At 40.9% G+C, this 20,024-nt stretch overlaps 1 protein-coding gene across 1 annotated transcript in view; it reads left to right on the top strand.

Annotated features, from left to right (window-relative positions):
* Positions 1-20,024, top strand: part of STAB2 (stabilin 2) — a 75,774-nt gene that overhangs the window by 7,652 nt on the left and 48,098 nt on the right. Inside the window, exons 5-18 of the mRNA XM_053978657.1 lie at positions 532-601; positions 2,383-2,478; positions 2,647-2,772; positions 4,217-4,413; positions 5,241-5,374; positions 9,350-9,483; positions 11,019-11,101; positions 11,783-11,932; positions 13,221-13,364; positions 14,162-14,224; positions 14,317-14,436; positions 15,067-15,120; positions 15,811-15,891; positions 16,852-17,001. Of these exons, the coding sequence (XP_053834632.1) occupies positions 532-601; positions 2,383-2,478; positions 2,647-2,772; positions 4,217-4,413; positions 5,241-5,374; positions 9,350-9,483; positions 11,019-11,101; positions 11,783-11,932; positions 13,221-13,364; positions 14,162-14,224; positions 14,317-14,436; positions 15,067-15,120; positions 15,811-15,891; positions 16,852-17,001 (1,602 nt within the window). The remainder of the gene's footprint in view (positions 1-531; positions 602-2,382; positions 2,479-2,646; positions 2,773-4,216; positions 4,414-5,240; positions 5,375-9,349; positions 9,484-11,018; positions 11,102-11,782; positions 11,933-13,220; positions 13,365-14,161; positions 14,225-14,316; positions 14,437-15,066; positions 15,121-15,810; positions 15,892-16,851; positions 17,002-20,024) is intronic.

Raw genomic sequence — 20,024 nt, 5'->3', positions numbered from 1 at the left:
ACTTTTTTGCCCTAAATAAATAAGTACTTTTACATGGGGCTATACTCTCCATACATTGTTCCTTCACAGAGAGTGCAACTTGTAGTGCTTCACCTCAGGCAAATAGATTTTTAATAAACAATTAATTTTTTACCTTTTTTACCTTCCCCTTTACTGGTTCATCCTTACTTTACATCAAAAATACTCTTCCGGGGATATATGAAAAAGAGACAGAGATAGAAGCAGCCAGAAAATACAACCCAACAATTGTAAGCCTAATTTGGACATTAGGCTTGATTATTGTACTTCATTGTTCCCTTGAACGCCTCAGAACATCTGATTTGAAGATCTACAAATTATTTTTTAAAAAGATATGGGGGCAAGATCGCTCAAAAGACAATGTTTTCTAGATTGTGGTACCTATTGATTGAAACTGTTGTGTTATTTTCTTTTGGCAGCAAAAGATGCTGTTTCCAGCCTGCTAAGCATATGTCTATCTGTATGGAGACAGATAAGAAACTTAAGTTTTGATTTCCATTGTGTCATTCACAGAAAGGATTTGGTGGGACAGCCTGTGAAAAATGTGCTGAAGACAATTTAGTTGGTCCTGACTGCACATCAGGTAAATTTGAACTTGCTTTATTTGATTAGGGAAGAGAGTGAAAGCTGTATTTAGACTCTAAGAAATCACAGTGAAATGGGGAGAGGGCCCAAAGAGTTCCCAGTAAGAGCTGCTGTCTGTCTCAGAGAACACAGCAGGGAAAGGAAAGAGAGCTCTTTGCTCTGTTCTGTGCCAGGGAGATATACAGTTCCGTCAAAAGTGTGAAAAATAGTGTGTTTACTTTAGTTTTGGGGCTTGTGTGATTGATGAATTGACTGATTAGCCATACATCTATCAGAAGTAGAAGTCTGAAGGAGCAATTAAAGCTGTGTAAACCTTTTAAAATGTTTATGTATCACAAGTGTATATATGCACAGAACATTTTCCACTTTTGCCAGCTTCTTCATGGTCTCTACTATTTTACCTTCCTGACCCTTGCTGAAAATTACACTGAAAAAACAGAAAACTGCCTGAAAAAAATTTTTGTAACAGTCTTGTTCTTAAGTGGCAATAGTTGCTTATCTCAAAGTAAAATGCCTGTTCTTCCCTCAAGATCTACATAATATTACTTTTTAGGAGTCTCAAATGGTCTCAGTTTAAATAATCTCTGTCAACCCTTCTACACTAGTCCTATACCACTGCTGGCTCAAAGACCCTTTTTCTACCAGCTGTCCACTGGATGCCAGTGTTGATACATAGAAATGTAACTGAGCTAGCATTTTCATGAAAATAGGGTACTTGAATGAATTTAATATCATAAATGTAATTATTTTCCAAGAGGTTACTGGAGGATTCAATTACATATTAATTTAGGCAATATTTTACACTTCAGCTATCAGATATTTGAGCTCCTCCAACTGTTCTAAAATAAATAAAATATAAGCAATGTTCATTTGTGGCTAACTGCTTTTCAGCAATACCTTAGACATTCCTGGTTTTTATATTATGACTATTAACATAGGTAGGGAGTTATTAGTTAATTAATTAGTGCAGGTAATTTGCATGAACACAAGCTATGTTTTTAAGGGGAAGAGGATATGCTATATCACTGCAGCTTAAACATGAAGTCAGCAATACAATTCTGTACCTCTTTTGGACTTTTCCAAGTGTAACTCTAAATGGCCTTTTAAAAAAGCATCATTGCCATAATTCAAACAGTTATAACTATAAAGCTTTTGCACAATACTTAAGGCTTCAAAAATTATTTTTAAAGGATCTCTTAGTCGCCTGGACTGTGAATGCAGCATCCAGTGTGCATATTGTCACTGGGTTTATAACCAGAATATAACCAAAAATGAGAGACTATAGGAAGAGAGAAGTCTGAGACCCCTACAGTGATTAATTATCTTTTTAACTAAACAAATTCTGTTTAGAGAAGGAAAAAAAAAGTCATAAAACTCGTCTCTTCTTAAGGTTCTTAAGAAATAGAGAGTTGAAGAAAACCAAGCAATAGATTAACCATTACTAAAGAGGTCTATGTTTCACTTTATATCTAATTTTGGCTCCATATTGTTTGTCAAATATTTCAAGTTTTATAGCATTAGAAACAAGTCAGTTTGGTGCTTACAGTGTGTGCTCTGCAGATTTTCAGACCCCAGGCTCTTAACAGCCTTCAAAAATTCAGGTGTTATTTACTGACATGTGCAACTGCAAGCACTGATCACCTCACCTATAAATTCAGGCACTCGGGTCAGAGCTTGCTTAGGCCAAAGCTGCTGGCTAGGACACACCTTGCTATGAGTAACCACTGGCTTTCCAAACACCATCCTTGTTCAGAAAAGCAAATCCATTCCTCCCTGTAGCTTGCGACTGCGTTCATGGAGTGTGCAACAGTGGAATCGCAGGGGATGGAAGCTGCACTTGTTTGTCTGGATACAAAGGGCTCCACTGTGATCAGCGTAAGTAGCATTTTCCATAAGAGATGTATTCCACAGCTGTGATTCAGGTGGAATTGGTGAGGATGAATTGGTCTCAGGTTAGTCATGCAAGAGCAACCAAACACAAGCTGAACCTCAAAGCCTGAGAGCGTGCAGGCACAGCTTAATCTGTCCCCTTCTGTCCCTCAGCCATAGCTGAGTGCGAGGCGCTGCGGTGCCCTGCAAACTCCAGGTGTGCTGCCTCAGGTGAGGATGGAACACAGCTGCAATGCACGTGTCTGCCCAGCTTCCAGGGGGACAGTACACAATGTGAACGTGAGTAATTTCCATGTCTGCCCCAGTTCTTTAAATGCACCCCATTAGTGTTATAGCTCAGATATGGAACATGCTTTTGAGCCACATCTCACCATCTGATTTTTCCTTGGGTTCATATCCCAAAGCACAGACTAGATTCCTTCAGGATGAAACAAAATCCTAAAATGTGCTTCAGAAGCCCATCCATCCAATTGCTAACAAATTACAGTTCATGCAATCAGACTAAAGCTAGTCAACTCCCTTGAAACACATAAGGTGGGTACTGGGTGGTCAGTGCTTACAAATCCACCGCTGTCATATCCCTCTGCTTGGTACAGCTCAGCATCATAGCTTGCTTCCATAACAACAGCAACCAAGGGCTTATATTTATTCAGCATCCATGATGTGGCAGCTCAGTTCCATCAGCAAGCACAAGCTCTACAGGCAAGTAAGGCTCATTTTAGTTTTACTGTTTTTCATGAAACAAAGCTAATAGCATCTCAGCTAGAGGTAAACTCTACCTTAGAGGTGTCTTTATAGACTCAACTTGCCATTGAATACCCAAATCAACCGTATAAGAGTCCAGATTTTCTTTTCCCTACTCGCTTTATGTCTTATGGTACCAGTCCTTCTTTCTAGACCAATTGCAACAAAACAAAGAATATTGTTTAATCTGATGCTGGAAGCACAATTTAGAAGAGGCTGGCTCAGATCAGTCCCAGCTGGGGGGAAATCAAGGGAGGAAAAGAGGAGAAAACAGTGAGAAGCACTGTTTTTTAGGCGTGTCAAGGGCATGCCTTCTTCTAGGTAGTATGTGTGCTTAACCATAACCTAACCTGGACACAAAGGTGTGAGAAGATGCTCTCCAGGCACTGTTTGATTTTGAAAAAGAACAAGAAATGCTATTACCTCAAAAAAAATGGTTCATGGAAATAATTAGTGAGCTTCTAGTGCCATCCTGAAAGCAGAAGAGTGTGGGATACTAAAGCACTTGCTGGACAGTTTTCCATACAGCTGAACCGATGACATTATATTGTTTAACTACAGGAAAGAAAACAGCAAAGGCCTATTGTACTGAGAAATATTTTCCAACTGATCTAACATGTGCTTGAAGCTTGCACAGACCTCATACCTCCCACCTGACCTTCCCTAGTTAAAATCCACCAGAGAACAAGGAAATAGTTGTGATATTTTAATGAGCATGTTACATGCTTTAATCTGTTTATAACTCTATTTGCCAAGTTAAGAGATCATTTCTGCTCAAAAGCAAACAGTTGGTTGCTATGTTAGCATAAACACATTCCTCCCTTCCATCTGCACATGGCCACAACACTTCAGACTTGGCTGTTATGAAAAGTTTAGTCTGCCCAGGCTTTGTTTGGCATGGAGGTACTCTGGTGAACCCTTATCTTCAATTTTAGATCTGTGGGCAATGATTTATTTACTTCACTTCTTTTTTCACAAGCTATCAACCCGTGCTCCAAAAAGGTCTGTGATCCTAATGCTGACTGCGTTTACCTCGGGCCAAACCAGCACAAATGCACCTGTGGAGAAGGTTACACAGGGGATGGTCAAATCTGCCTGCCCATAGACCCTTGTCAGGTAGCACATGGGAGCTGCCCTGCACAGTCCAGCATTTGCATCTATGATGGTCCAGGAAAGGTCAGTGTAACTGCCCAAGAAGAAATAATGCTTTATCTCCAAAAAGAACCCATGAGGGTATGGAAACAACTCCCAAGGAAATCAAATGCTATGCCTAGCTTTACCATAAGCCCTGCTGTTGACCAGGAGGGAGTCCTTTTAGCTCCCCTCTGAAAATAGGAATGGCAATGCTGTTGTTTTTTCTGGCACTATTTTGGCTCACTATTTGGGGAGGCAATCCCCAAAATGGAGGCATTGAAATAAATCTTCTCCCAGTTTAATTTTGTGTCTCTGACACAGGGGACTTGTAGGACCAGCAGGGTCCTTATACTGGTACCACATATACATGTCTAAATTTAGTTTATTTAGGAAAGAAGCAATCTGAGTCCTTGAAAACAATCAATGAACAGCACTTTATCGAGACTGCATATTATTCATAATGTTGGCAACTGTCTCCAATTTCTGTGTGTAAAACTTGCACAATCAAAAAAGCAATACTTCAAAAGGTCTGGTTTAATTGGACACCCTGAAGGGCCAAAAAGGGACTTGATTGCCAGTTCTTGGCCTAAAATTCTTGGTTTAAAATTCTCAGTATCCAGGGTTCCAACACTTGATCATTCAAGGTTCTTTTGCAGTTCATGGTCATGTCTCAGTGAAGGTGTCCTTCCTTCACACACACAGCTGAAACACAGGCTGGTGTGTACAAATAGAAGCTTTATATTTGTGTCTGAACTCACCAGGTGATTAACTAAGACACTGTGTTCAAGCCCTAGTTCCAGAAATTATGCTGAAATCCACAATTTGTGCACAACTAATTTTCTCTCCCCTCTCACATCCTTCTGATTTAGTCCCACTGTGAATGCAAGGAGCATTATACCAACTTTGTACCTGGGAAAGGCTGCAGCCTGATGGACAACTGTGAAACAAACAACACCTGCCACAAAAAGGCCAAATGCTTAACAGTTGCACCAGGACAGATTGCGTGAGTCTTTTTGCTTACAGAACTTTCCCACAGTTTCTCCCTCCTTTCCTAGTAAATTGGTTACTAAAACAAATCCTGTGGATGGACACCTCCTGAAGTTATCTTTAATGGCTTCTTTATCAAGGACAAATCACAAGATTTAATGGGGTTCGGGTCAGCCAATTAACACAGTGATAGATTTCATCGGGCCATTTGCTAATACCTATTAAGTTTTATTTTTAAAGCACTCAGAGGTCATTTCTATACTAGTAAATAAAAGGGACCAAAACCTCTTTTCTCTTCCTCAGGTCAAGCAGCATTGTCTGTCTCACAGCTAAAGTCTCTTCCAAAACAGAGTAACTGCCTCTTGGCAGCAATCCCTGGCACATTCTCTCCCTTCAACTGTGCCTGGGCACTGCAAGGGAAAATGCTCCTTGGTGTGGGCCAGAAACACGCCAGGCAGCATGCTGAAAATTAATCAGCTTTAATTATGGGATAGCACTGGAGCAATGCTTCTTCTGAGTATACTAATACAGATTCAACCAGGGAATCTGCCCCCCAGACTGTGAAAGCAACACCAACCCCAGCAGATTCCTTAAAACCTCAAGTCAAGCAGGTGGGAAACTGCAAAACCTCTGGCAGATTTGGCTTTTCCTGTACAGAAAAATGCTACATGGATGTCAGTAAAAAGGCACAGATGGCCCTAAACTCTACAAAGCTCTCTTAAAGCACAGAATTTGGCTTATGTGTTTCTATAGCCCAGTGATGGCAGGTACTGGGTTAAAGAGCTGTGCCTGAAATATCAATTTTTGGGAGCTGAGAGCTAGAACATGAAGGACAATATAGACCGTTCATTGTAAGATAGGAACAAATTATCACCTAGATCCACAGATAGAAAGCATTTGCTCAGGAGAGTATTCTCATGGCCAGTCCTTGTGTCATCGTGCAGCTTCCCTTGGCAGGGTAATACCAGCATCACTTCTGCATCAGCTATTGTGCATTCCAAACAAATTTATATAAAATATCCCCTGGGTCTCTTCTACAGCATAGTGTGCTACTCAAACTGCTTACTACAGACTCACACAACACTTAGGATAGAGTACTACCATACTGCAGAGCAGCAGCTGGAATTTTGAAATGAAATTCCAAATCAGGAGCTTTTTTTCCCTAATTAGTCACTGTTTCACCACTGTAAAACAATTTTTTGAAAGCTGAGAAAGTTTTGAGAATCTTAGAATGAGAAAATTAAAAATGTATTACTGGGGATGGAAAAGAACAATAAAAATTCACTGCACATCATTCATTTAATGATATTTAATGGTAAAAAAAGTACAGAAGAATGGAGTGGGATTGAAATAAAACTTGAGCTAAGGAAAATCCATTTATGAAAGAGATACTTTAAAAAGAAAAGCATTAATTTGTAAATGTGGGCACAAAAAAATAGGTTTTGGTAAGTGACAGATGGTATTTTGGCTGCATCTCAGATTTTAAATGTATTTTGGGAGGGCTTTTTTGGTTTTGTTTGTTTTCTAAAACACAGAGCTATAACAGAGGCCACAAAACTGCATTGTTTCCTTTCTATTTTTGTTTTGGTCTGGTTTTTTTAAGGATACAGTTGTGCTATTAGCTTTCCTCACACAGTCAGTTCTACTTTCTCCAGAACCAAATTATTTGTACAGGAATAAATCTCTCATACAGGCAGAGATGCAAAAAACTCAAACATTTGATTTGTGAATATAACACAGCAACCTCCTCAAAAATCACAATTGCCTTTGTCTTATGTTCCCTCATAGATTTTTCCTGAATGAGTGCTGACACTTTCTCTGGTGCTGCTTCAGCACAGTAATCCTGTTCAGCCTTGCCCAGGAGCTATGAAGCTCCAACCAGTGCAGAATTACACTGCATATAGATCATAACCTCTCTGGTTTCCAAGGAGAGCTGTCAGTTAAACTCTATTATTTTCTCTTAATGCCACTCTTATTTTTCCTCTAGGTCTTCAATGTAGAAATTAATAGCTTCATAAACCAAAACTCTTTTATAGAGGGTTTTGGTAAAACAGAGACAGAAAACTGAGCTTCCCTCTTCCAGAGAGAGTGAGTTTTTCTTCCCTGAGTAAGCTGAAGTGGTGACAGTTCCCATCTTTTCCAGTCCTGCTGGTCCTCCCCATGCCCAGGCACAGAAAGTCAATTCCTTCAGCAGAAGGAGTGAGGAAGCACACAGGTTGAAGGGTTCAATTCCATGCAATAGGTGCTAATCTGTAATTGCTCAATGCTTTCCTTTGGCACATAAATCGAAAGTATGTTACTTGGAAGCTCACTCAGTTATGAGCAATATTGTCCTCAGGACAGAAGTTTCAAACTGTGCAGGCATTTCTGCAGTTCACTGTGCCCCCAAAAATTATAGCCAAAGTAAACACCTGCTTCTTTATGAACATTGGGTGAAAAATAGAGGAGAGCTTTATTTTGAAACCTGGATCTGATTTGTGCCATATTTCAAAGGTAGTTCCTTTTTTCTACTTTGCTATTTCTCAGCTCCTTTGAAGCCTCAGTTGTTTTCTTCTCTGTTCAGAAGTGGAAGGGAGCTGCCTACAGCAATTCAGCAATATTTGCCCCACCAGAAAAAATTGATCAGCTCCCAAGGAGCAGCTGTTCCTCTCTCCCAGCTGTAAACCCTTCATCCAGGCTCTACAATCATGCTCTCTCTGCTCAAGGTATCCCCTTAGAAAGAAGTGGATTCACCCTCAGAATAGCATCCTAAAAATTTAGGTTGCTTTTAGACTGCCCTTTTTACCCAGGATCAGAGTCAAAGCATGAGACTCTTGGCCAAAATCTCTACAACCCTCTGAGCCTGTATGCAGCTCCCCAGATTGCAGGGACCTGGAGAGACTTCCCAATAATATTGCTCTCACTAGAGAAACAGCTGCAGCAGCGACCATACATGGGAAAAAGGAGAGGATCTGGCATCTGGGTGATACTACTGTGGGGTGTTAGTGGCAGGTGTGTGTTTTTAACAACCAGCACATGCAAATGAGTAATTACAGAAAGGGCATCTTTTGCTGATGGGAAGTAATGTTCCTTTTCTAGTGATGCCATTAGGAAAAAATATCCAGAGAGATGAACCATTGTGGATAGAGCTTATATGAATATTGAACATGCTGCAGACTTAATTGGGAAGGGTACTATTAAGTCCAGTGTCTGTCTGTCCATCTCATGGGCACTGTGACCTGAGTCTGCTTTAGACATCCAGAGTACGGGGTCAGGCACGCATCACTGGCACCTCCAACAGGCTGGAGAGCCCAGGAGACAGACAGGGTGTTACATATGAGATGCTATTTCCAGAAGAGGGACAGCAGCAACACAGACATCTAAAAAAGCACGAGATTTTGTGATGCAGCAGAAAATAAAGATAATGTTAAAAGTACAAGTATTAATGCCCAAAATGGTGGCATTACTTAAAGGGCGGGGTAACAAACCACCGCTTTGCTTTGTTGAAAGGAAAAAACTTTTTCTACAAAACCAATGCAGCTATTCCAAGGACTGATGAGCTGCTATCACCTCCCTTATCTACCATTAATCCTGCCAAATCCCATGTCCTGAGTGAGCTCTTCACAAAACAGGCTCCCTGCTGCAAGAGTCCCACCTGACACATTTATGCTCTGCTCTCTCCTCACCCACAGACAGGGTAGGTTCAGTGGATTTCTGGGCTCCAGCAGCCACAACATCTTGGGACCAGAGGCTGCACATAGCCTCTATTCAAAGGTCCTACAAGACAGACAGTGCTGTCTCCTAACAAGAGAGCCCTGGCCCGGCTAACAAGAGCCCACAAGGCAAGCAGCCATCAGGCTGCCCCACACACTGACACACTTCACAGCATGCAGAAGCAGAGAATTAACTACAGTGTACTGGTGCTTCCTGAAAATGCCTTCAGAGGAGCAATGGGTAACACCTGGTGCCAGTTTATTGAGAGCCACAGCTAAAATCCCAATCCCTTTCACAGGTGCATGTGCCAGGGGGGCTCTGTGGGGAATGGGTTTGTGTGCTATGGGAACATCATGGAGCGCCTCCAAGAGCTGAATGCAGAAGTGGGAGGACAGTGGCAGGGCAAGCTGACATCCAGCCTCTTGCTCATGGGTGAGTAACTGCACACAAGCAGAGCCCAGGGGGCTGATCCTGCCTTGTCTTCCCCCCACATGCCCTGCTACAGGAAAGTGCCACCCACAGCATGACACAGCACACATGCTACCCACTGCACAGGCCCTCAGACTGTCTAAAGCCGCTCTGCTCCTCACACCATGAATGCAGACTGCAAGAACTTCCAGGCAGAACTGCTAAACACATTCCACAACCCCTCACACATCATTTAACATCACCTGTGGGTTTCACCCTATATTGTAACAAGTGGGATTACTCCACTTCTTCCCCCTGCCCCACTGTTTTGGAAAAATGAGATTTGGTCTGGAATGACACATACTAGTCTATCAAAAACACTGGCATTCCCAGTTACCTAGTAAACTGAACAACCTAACAGCCTTCATCATCTTCTCTATGGCCAAAAATTTGAGCTATGAACAAACACTGCTAGAATTGAGCTGGATCTTTGACTTAAACTTGTAAATGTGGAAAAAAAATCCTTCTGTTTAATATAATTTGCTCAGTCCCACTGAGCCCAGCAATTAAAATAAAGACCATTAATTCCTCAACAGAAGGAATAAGAATCCCCCATAGCTGCCAAGGTCAAAACCTGGCAGTGACTTTCATACTCAGTGCTGAAGATCAATATCCATTGCCTCAGCACTGAGACTTCAGCTGCAGTTTCTCTATGAATTTCTCCTCACATGTCTGAAAAGTGCCCAGCATGCTGAGTTAACAACAACCCAGATTTCATGTTCTTTGGTTAAGTTTTGGACATAAATATGATCTACTTGCCAGAAGCTACAAAGACACATTAACCACACAAGTTAACTTACAATATCTTCACTCCACATTAATGTCCTTCAAAAACTAAGAATTTATAGATGTTTTATAGGACAGCATATTAATTTTGAGATACATCCTCTTTACAATATACCTGTAACAACTGTAAAGATTTTTTCAATTCTGATTTTATACCTCTAGAAAAAGAGCTAAATATCACAAATATTTAATGCCTTCAGCTGCAGAACCAGTGGTCTCTCATGCTGCTGTCTTGGATACAGAAGTAGCCTCTGGGTAGTAAATTAATTCTAATTAACTTTCAGTGCATCTAGTTTTGATTACCTGTCATGTTTTTGCTGATATTTGTAATATCAGCAGGTTATCAGCAGCATATTTCTCACCCCATAGAGACTGAATTGATTTAAATCAGAAGGATGTCTTCCTGTAAGGACACATCTCCAAAGAAACTGCTGGTTTTACGTCCTTGCTCCTGCCTGCATGCCACAGAATCCAGGCTGCCAGAAGCATCCTGAATGTTTTGCCTCATGTTGTGTCAAATATGCAGCAGCACCTGGATTTCACATCCCATCTGTCTCTTATCTTTTAATGGCTTGTACTTTAGAATCTTAAATTAATATTTAATAATCAGATACTACTATTGCTTATTCTCCCTTCACAGCTTTGCACAGTCCCTTTCACAAATGAGGTTTTCAATAGGCATTTAAACTTTTTTTGTTCCCTCTTCTCATAAGAAAATACCTATGAATGGCAGCTGAGCACTCTGGGACCATTTACTGTGCTTGTACCAGCAAACAAGGGACTCAAAGCTACAAATGTAAGTAAACAAGAGAAAAGGTTTCACATCAGGGGGATTCAGCTTCTGCAGAAATCTCATCTGTGCTGTAAGTGTTATGACTCAGCAGATATAAATAATTTGCTCTAGTACACTTCCAGTCACATACATCTAGGGCCACAGACTGCATTTTTCCCACTTGAAAGAAAAAATAATTTGGTGAGTTAGGGTAGAACACTGTCACACCTCAAACAAAGTTTTGGATTGCCTTACATGACTATGCTCAAAGTCTTTTCACTTAGTTGAGCCAGGGGTTGAACTAAGATGTGAATTGTCAGCAATGAGGCCTGCAGGTCACCTTTTACATAAGGGGGTTAAAAAAAATAATGGCTTTAGTGGAAAAAAAAAACAACAACAACAACAAAAAAAGAGATACTGAGATGTAAGTAGCACTTTCTACTGACATCAGGACAATTATTGAGGCACCTGATGCTCATGCAGGGACATAAGAGTACAGTGTGAGCTGAACCAAAACCAAGAGAGGGCTTCACTTTTTTCAGACTCCACCACCTCACTTCAGGGTAAAATATGTAATTTCATAGTATAACAACTGAAGAGAGCAAAAAAGCATTCACCATGATTTTTTTTTTTTTTTTTTTTTTTTTTTTTTTTTTTTAGATAAAATCTGCATTAAAATAAATCTCTGTTCCTCTGCTTTTCTAGGTAAAGGAGCTTCTGAAAAACAAACAGAAAGCCCAGTACTTTGTTAAACTCCATATTATTGCAGGTCAACTGAACACCAGTAGCTTGAATAATGCTAATGTAATATATACTTTGACTGGCAAGTCAGGAGAGATGTCAAAGGGAGAAAAGGTAAGTGGCCTTTCAGCCTCCCACAGCAAGGATAGTGCTCTCTGTTCCCTCCACGAGAAGCAGGAAAACTCTTCCTGCAGGGAGACATCAGGGTGAAGATAACTGTTGGATTAGGAAAAACCACAGCCATGGCCACGTACTACAAGGAGTTCAAGTCAAACTTGAAACCTCACTGGCATCAAAGTTCCCACTAAAGCCAGCAAAAAATATTACCTTTAGTCATGTATCAGCACTGAGTGACTTGGCAGACTAATGCAGACTGGTCTAAAATGTTTGCTAAAATGAAGTTATCCTAAATCTGCAAGTATGACCAACAGAGCTGGGGGGGGCAGGGAGGGGTGTTAAGAGAGCCCAGGTAAAGTAAGAGGTGGCAGGGGGAGAAAGAAACACAGAGTTTATGCTGGAAATCTGTGAACACTGCTCACATGGAGCAAGCACTGGCTGAGCTGCAGATCCCACCTGAGCATTAGCAGCCTTGGAACAAGGCAGCAGATGGAAGTCTCAGCAGAGAGAGAACATGGGGCAATTAAGCATGGGAAATACAAAGCAAAGTTCAGCATTAGCCCAGATTATCCAATGTCAGTAAACATCAGAGCAGTCTGGTCCCACAGTTTAAAAAACTTGTTCTCTGTGGATGATACGCTAGATTTTATAGTATGGAATTATTGTTCTTGGTCCATTATGTGTCTCTTGATGGATTGGGTCTATGTGAAGGCTGAAATCAAGGACTTCTCATGTTTTGCAGTAGAGCAGTGGCATCTGAGCAGAGATATCTATTTTGTATGTTCAGTGAGTACACACTCCATTTGTAACAGGAAAATATCCTTGCTGTCTGAGCCCTGTTTGTTTCCTGAAGGCTTCAGTACAGTGCAGAATCAGCAACAGTTTGTTGTTTGAAATATACATCGAATATAAGGAAATGGGTTAGAGTCCCATAAAATTATAGGAGCTGACCTTTCCAGTACAACAATATTTTAAATCGTTTCCTGGCAGATTTTTATTGCTAGCAGTCACCACAACACTATCAGGTACACTGAATTCCCCTCTGGGCCTGTCTCTCTTTCTCTTCTGAATTTTGCTGTTCTGAAGCAAAAGAACATGGTCCTGATCCAAAGGAATTTTTTTCCATTTCCTTGATATGCAGTGGAAGCAATCTTTAGCCTCCCCAGATTTAAATTGTTTAGGTGTTGGCAACAGGAAGGGGTCTTAGAGTACATTCAACCTGTGTACACACTCTGCTGTCATTTCATAATAAAGAATTCACTATCCTTTGCCTGGCTTCTTTCAGGATAATCAATTAAGGATTAGAATCCAAGGAGGAAGGGGGAAAGGAAAAATTTTGCAGGGAGATATTGCTGCTTCCAATGGAATTTTGCACATTATTGACAAAGCCATGGACAACGTGGAGCCAACATTTGAGAGCAGCAGAGAGGTGAGCCATAAGTTGTAGACATGCAATGTCAAACTTTCTTTTAAAATAGTTTCACATGAGGTGAAGGTGAAGGAGGATGACAGGGGGATGACAGAAACTAAACAAACTCTATTGAGCCATTGCACATCAGCTCACAGAAGCAATATTCAAAGTGAAAGGTAATGACACAGTTTCCACAGAAAACAGACATTCACCCTGCTGCCAAGCTGGACCATGGAGGGTTTGGATGTTCTCACTGCACCTGAGGGGTCTCTTGGAAAATTGGCAGTCATGATCAGTGAATTTCACTGAATGTCAGAATCACACACTAAAAGGAGGGCCATCTGTACAGATACCAGACAAGACTTGTATTCAAAGTTTCAATTCCTCCCCCCAAAAGGCTAATATTAAAAAAAAAAAAAGTTATTTTAAATGCTTTGGCTTTTTGGTGCCCAGCTTATCATGCTTGCTTAAAAGTTCTCTTCCTTTTGTTGCATTTTTTGAATATTTTATTTCTCTACCTTTTTTTTACTGGGGATGAAGAGATAAAAAACCTTTCCCCACACACACAGAGCTGTGTTTCCTGTGACCACCCAGTATTTCAGCACAATAACAAAATCTAACTATAGACCAGCATAGCACCAGGAAAAAAGTGCTGCCATCTCAGCCATTTTCAAGCACCACCAGCCCCCCCCAGATGAAATGTATTCAATCTGTAGCAACTAAAACTCACACAGTAAGTCAAGAAATATCTCATAACAACTGGCACTTATTTCATATTCCCAACTAAAACAAATCTTACTTTTATCCTATTTCAGAAAACTATAATGTCAGTGCTTCAGGCTAATGGAAGATACAGCCAATTTACATCTTTGATAGAGGTAAGGATCCAGAAAAGCAATTACATAAGGCTACTTTCAGATGTTCTTCAACATTAATATGTAAATTCACTTTTATTTTTAAACCAAAACAGAAAACTGGCCTAGGAATGGATTTACAGCAGGACAACCAGCCTTACACAGTTTTTGTTCCAAGTAACAAGGCTCTGAGTAATATGAAAGCTGAGGTTCTGGATTACCTGCTTTCTGCAGAGGTACAGTCTTTCTATAAGGCAAATTGTTCTCAGACAGCAGATAGACAGGAGATTCATACATACATTGTCCAGTGCTCATCTAAATTAGCTCCTATCATCAAGGTTGAAAGCCATCTCTAACAACTAAAGATCAAGACAACACCTAGAGAGGAAGAGGATCTGGAGTCTCCCATCACATATAGGGACGATGTTCCTCCACACCAGGCCCCCAGTCCTCTGCTTTTGCCCAGACATCACAGCCTGGACAGACACAGCCCCAAAACCTCTCCTGGAATGCATCACCCTTGGTGGGAACAGTCAGGGGAAGCAGTTGCTACAAGGACCCCACTGGATAGGAGTCACTGCTGGGGGGTCCCAGGAGGTGGATATTGGTATCCTGTCCCCTGGACACATCCTGCCTGTCCCAAAACCAATACATGTCATAGAAGGCCCACATCAAAATAAAATGTGGTGTAGGGGTGAGGCCATGGAATGCCAGGGTGCCTGCCACAAGCTGAGCACCACCACTGACCCAGAGGTTTCTGGTGCCCCAGCCAGTGATGCTGTTCTCATCCCCATGTCCACTCAATGAACCAGAATGGCTTTCTGAGGCTGACTTTGGGCTAAAACAGCTTTTTTCTGCACTGGCAGGGTTCCTGGAAGCTGCTAGAGCTGGTCCGATATCACATTGTCTCCAGCACTGAGGTGAGCACAGCTGCTTTGCCAGCCCAGAGTGCAGGAGCAAGAACCACTGTCATGGGGTATTGTCAGGACTGCAGGCACAGGTAGCAGGAAAAGGACTTACTGAAATCAAGCTATTTCTGAGCCTATTCTGTTAAAATCAGTCTTCTGTTTTTCAGAAAGAGGTGCTTTTTTCATCCTCTAAGCAAGCCCCCTGTTTTTCTTGGGGGGAAGTTCATCCCTACCGCAGGCTCTGTTGTGGGGAAGGAAGGAAGGAAGGAAAGAAGTGGCTGTATCTTGAATGAAAGGCTCAGTTTATATAATCTGATGTGGTCACTTCAGCACAGAGAGCGGGAACAGGAAGGAACATGAGAACCATGTGTACCTTCATGGCACCAGCACCAACACAATGGTCTATGGATACAAACAGGGCTATTTTTAGAGAAGAGTATTAACTTTATTGAGACTGACTATTATAATTGGAAGAAAAATTAATATTCTTTTGAGCAATAAGGTCCTCATCTGCAGGAACCAGCAAGCTCAGTCATGATTTAATGGCACTCGCTTTGTTACACAAGCTGGTTCGTCAATGCAAGGCTGACCACATTGATAATCATTTTCTCACCCCAAAGAAAGTCTTTCTTGTGAAATATGTCTGGATTTGAAAAGATTAATGATATTACACTTGTCTCAACCAACTTACATTCATTTCAGCTAGAGGTTGCCAGCCTTGTCTCAATAGAGCACATCAGGACCATGGCAAAGCAGTTCATTCACTTTAACAGGACCAGCACTGTAAGTCACTGCCCTCACCTGTGAGCAGCTCACTCTGATCGAGGCAACTTTGCATGCAGGGGGAATAAAAAAGGGACAAGGGGAAGCATAAGCAGAGGAATTTCTTGCTACGATGAGGCAGAAATTTCAGCTTCTCATTTCCACCTACTGTTAGCACTAATATTATAAAGGATGCAGATACTGGTATACAAGGACAGCCATGTACACCTCAGAGCTAAAGATCAGGGGTTTTGTTCTTATGATTACCCACAGTCCAGGAATGATCCTCATTCATTCTCTGCCTTATTTTAAAAAAATCTACTTAAAAGATTTAAAATCATTCTGTTTCATATTTTAGTAATTTTAAACACCTATCAGTGCACACAATAATATTCTTTTTCTCTCTGTAATATTACAGTCTCTGATCCTGATGTACCTAGTGAACATATTTTTAAAGTGTTAATTTGTCAGTATTTGTGCAAAAATAAACTGATCTGTTAGCTTCTTTCTCTTCTGGAGTAGAGATGCACCTATAAAAATTGTTGTAAGGGCAGAGCAGATGTAGGAGTAAATGCATAAAAAATACTTTTTTTTCCTCTCCTGTGAATTTGAAGAGATCCCAAATTTTCTGTCACTTTCCCCCTCCTCTGTCAGAGAGAACACCAAGGCATACTTAAACCCACTGAAATCAGTGCCTGAAGTCATCAGTAGTCTTCTTATTTTGGCCAGTCTGTTATTCACCTGTTCCACAGGCTGACAGGGCAGATTCACAGAAAAACTTTAGACACCTCTGTTGAAGACCAGTATTCAAGAAAATACACAATATATGTGTGCTTCTTGCATAAACAAGCATAATAAAAGTTTGATAGCAAATTCAAAAGAAGTATGAGTAGAAAGTAATTTTAAACATTTAAAATTAAATCATTGGAAATTGATGAGCTAAAACCACTTCATTATTAATAATAATTTATTGTTTCATAGGGACAAGTCTTGGTGAGTGGAGAAAAAATGGAAGAAACAGATATTGTTGCAAAAAATGGTCGCATTCATATCCTTGAGGGCGTTCTCATCCCACCCACAATTGTTCCAATCCTACCACACTGGTGTGATGAGACAAGCCAGGTCACAAAGGTAAGAGAATCACAATGAATCTGTATCTCCAACTCTTCCATACAAGGCATTCCAGCTTCCTCTTCACTTTACTAACTTTCTCTGATATCATCCATTTGGAAGAGGTATTTTTGGAAATAAATAAATCAATGGCTACCAGCCTAGCAGTACTGCAAACAGGGAACTCATATGAACACATTCTATACATTCTATTCTATTAAAAAATCTAGTTGGTGCATTAACCCTTTGAAATACCCTTTGTCTCTCCAGTCCAACTCTTTCCTCCAGTTCCTGAATCCCATCTGTGCATACAAGTACATGGGAATTTACAGGTGTCATGTTCTCAGGGAAACTACTCCAGGACAATATTTTCATTTTTCATTTCTACTAAATATGCAGGGAAAAGAAAAAGCAGGTTAAAATATTATCATAATTTTATATAAATATATATATATATAAATAACATATTTAATTATATTTTATGTTATTTTCAGCAGCCACAATTTCCCCTAGCCCTGCTTTTCTCCAGAAACAAAACTGCTCCCATTTAAAAGGGTGGTTTCTGACAAACCTTGCTCACTTAGGTAACACAGTACAGGCCTTTACTTGGTAACATTCAGATGCTATTTCTGGTAAGAGGGCTGAATGTCAGACCAGACTTTTCCTTTGGAGTAAGGTCCAGTGAGCTGCCTCTGGACCATGTTCAAGCCCATTTCTGGGCCAGTAACAGTTCCGGTACAAAAGGAAAACATTTAATGTCTAAGCTTACAACAGTCCAGAACCACAGCCTGCAAAGAGGTTCCCAGCAGAGCTGGACAGCATCAAAATGTAATGAAGAAAACACTGGCAGTAAAGATCTATTACCACTGGCAGTAACTACAAAGTGCTGTATGTATAATATAATCATAAACCAGGCAGAGCTCCAAGCATCAACCTCTGATGCAAAAAGCAATCCACACCCAGAACACTCCAGTAATCTGAATTCCTTATCAAAAACCTACCTAAAAATTGTGTCCAACATCAAGCTATCCTAAAGCAACAGACAAAAATTATTTAAAGACAGAACAAATGCTGTTGGGTCCTAGAAATTTTCCCCCAAATTTAAGTTAGGAACTTCTGTTAGCCTTGAAAGCTGCATGCATAGTTAAAAAATATAGTTATATTTTCCAAGATTTAAGCAGAGCACTGCTAGCCAGGAAAACACAAAGGAGCAATGGCTTTTGCAGTTTTTACTCTGCACCAAGCATTCCCATCACTCTCAGAAAACAGGAGTAACAACACCTAATAAACACTATTTGTATTTAAAGAGTTAGAAGACACAAACCTTGTAGGAACTGGTAGATCTACACACTTACAAGAACTTTGCATCCCTAAAGATGAAACCTTTGGGCTAATGCATACTTATCCATGTAACCATACCCAAATGCTGAAAGCTGCACCTGAGCCTAACTGAAGGACAGCAGGGCTTATTCTTAATGTCACAAAGAGCACCGCAGGGACAACAGGTCCCCTGTACTGCCTGATGTGTGGACCACAGCCACATGGTTATGATGATCTCTGACAAGTGGTGCTCGGAGCACTGAGGGAGCAGCTGACCCCAGCTCCCTGCTCCACCTTCCCCGAGATCATCACCCCAGTGGCAGATTTGATGGGAATAGATCTCTGTGCCCCAATGACTTCAGTGTGAAGGCAATGTATCAATCTACCACTGAGAACAGGCAGAGCTGACCTTGCCTGGAGGTGTGGGCACTTTCCTCTGCCCTCTGCTGGGGCATGGCAGAAGAGAGAGTCCAGACTCCCACCCTCAGGAAGAGGAGGGTACACATGGCTGGGACCATTTCAGGGGGAGAAAGGGACTGAGTAGGTGACACCAAGTGGCACTGAGCATCAAGGAGAGCAACATCAACAGAAGGAAACATTGCCCACAACAATCAGCCAGATTTTTAGGTTCTAAAGGGGTAAAGACACACTTACAGGCATTTTCAGAAACACAAAGGCAAGACCCTATGTCAGCTTCAGACATAGCTATGCAGTGTGTAAAAGAGCTTTTATAATATTGAAATGTATTTGCTAAAATATACATATCTGACCCACAGACCTTTAAAGCACAGTAGTGGTATTGGTACCTCAGCTATTTGCTGCACAAATGCTTTCGTAATTCTGATCCTTTATTCCTTTAAGTCCTGCACAATATGAGGCACTACTAAATCCAAACCAGTACCTGATTCTTTCCCCACAGGTCCAGTGATAAATCTGTGGGTGAAGTGCCATAATTCAGGTTTATGGTCTCCTGTTCAATGGCTACAAAACAGAGTCACATAACACAATGGATGCTGGCTCTAGGAAATATGCTAACTTGATTGAAAAACAAGACATTGATAGTCACAAGGACAATAGCTTTGACAAACTCCATATCCACACTCTAAAAGTTCAGCCTCTCTGAAGTTATTGCATGCAGATCTTGTAGAGAATTCATCTTTAAAACTGCCAATGGAGTTTATATCTCCTCAGTAATGTAATTGCCAGCCTCTGTCACCACCACATGGTGATAAATTAGCCAGTCAGGAAAAGTAACCAAATGTGAAGACAAAAAATATCTATGTACCACTGGATCACAATGGAGTACAGGATCTACCATGTGGAAGCAAAGAATATTTTTCTCTTTACACAAGACAAATTTCTGTTCACAGTGCCTGCATTCTAGACTCAACTAATCTGTCTTTTTCCAGGAAAAAAATAAAATATTCTCATAGAAGTTAAATGCGTAGACTTCGGTAGACTCTCAGACAACATTAGTTAACTCATTATACTGAGTTGAGTCAAGGACACCAGTGCATTCATGTCCTTGTTTTCTTCTGTTGAGGAAGCTTCATGTTCATTAAAAGAAGGGAATGAGGGAAGGAAAAATGGGGAAAGAAAGGAGAAGGTGGAAATGAATAACAATTCTTCAAAAAATCAGAGCCAGTAGATATAGCCCTGGTGCTGCCCTTTAGTTCCAGATTCATGCTGTAACACTTAGAAGTCATAAAACGGAGATACTTAAA

The sequence above is a fragment of the Vidua macroura genome, chromosome 5 (assembly GCF_024509145.1).
Source record: "Vidua macroura isolate BioBank_ID:100142 chromosome 5, ASM2450914v1, whole genome shotgun sequence".
In the NCBI taxonomy this organism is placed as follows: domain Eukaryota; kingdom Metazoa; phylum Chordata; class Aves; order Passeriformes; family Viduidae; genus Vidua; species Vidua macroura.
The sequence above is the reverse complement of the archived record's forward strand: the minus strand, read 5'-3'. Positions and strand labels throughout refer to the sequence as shown.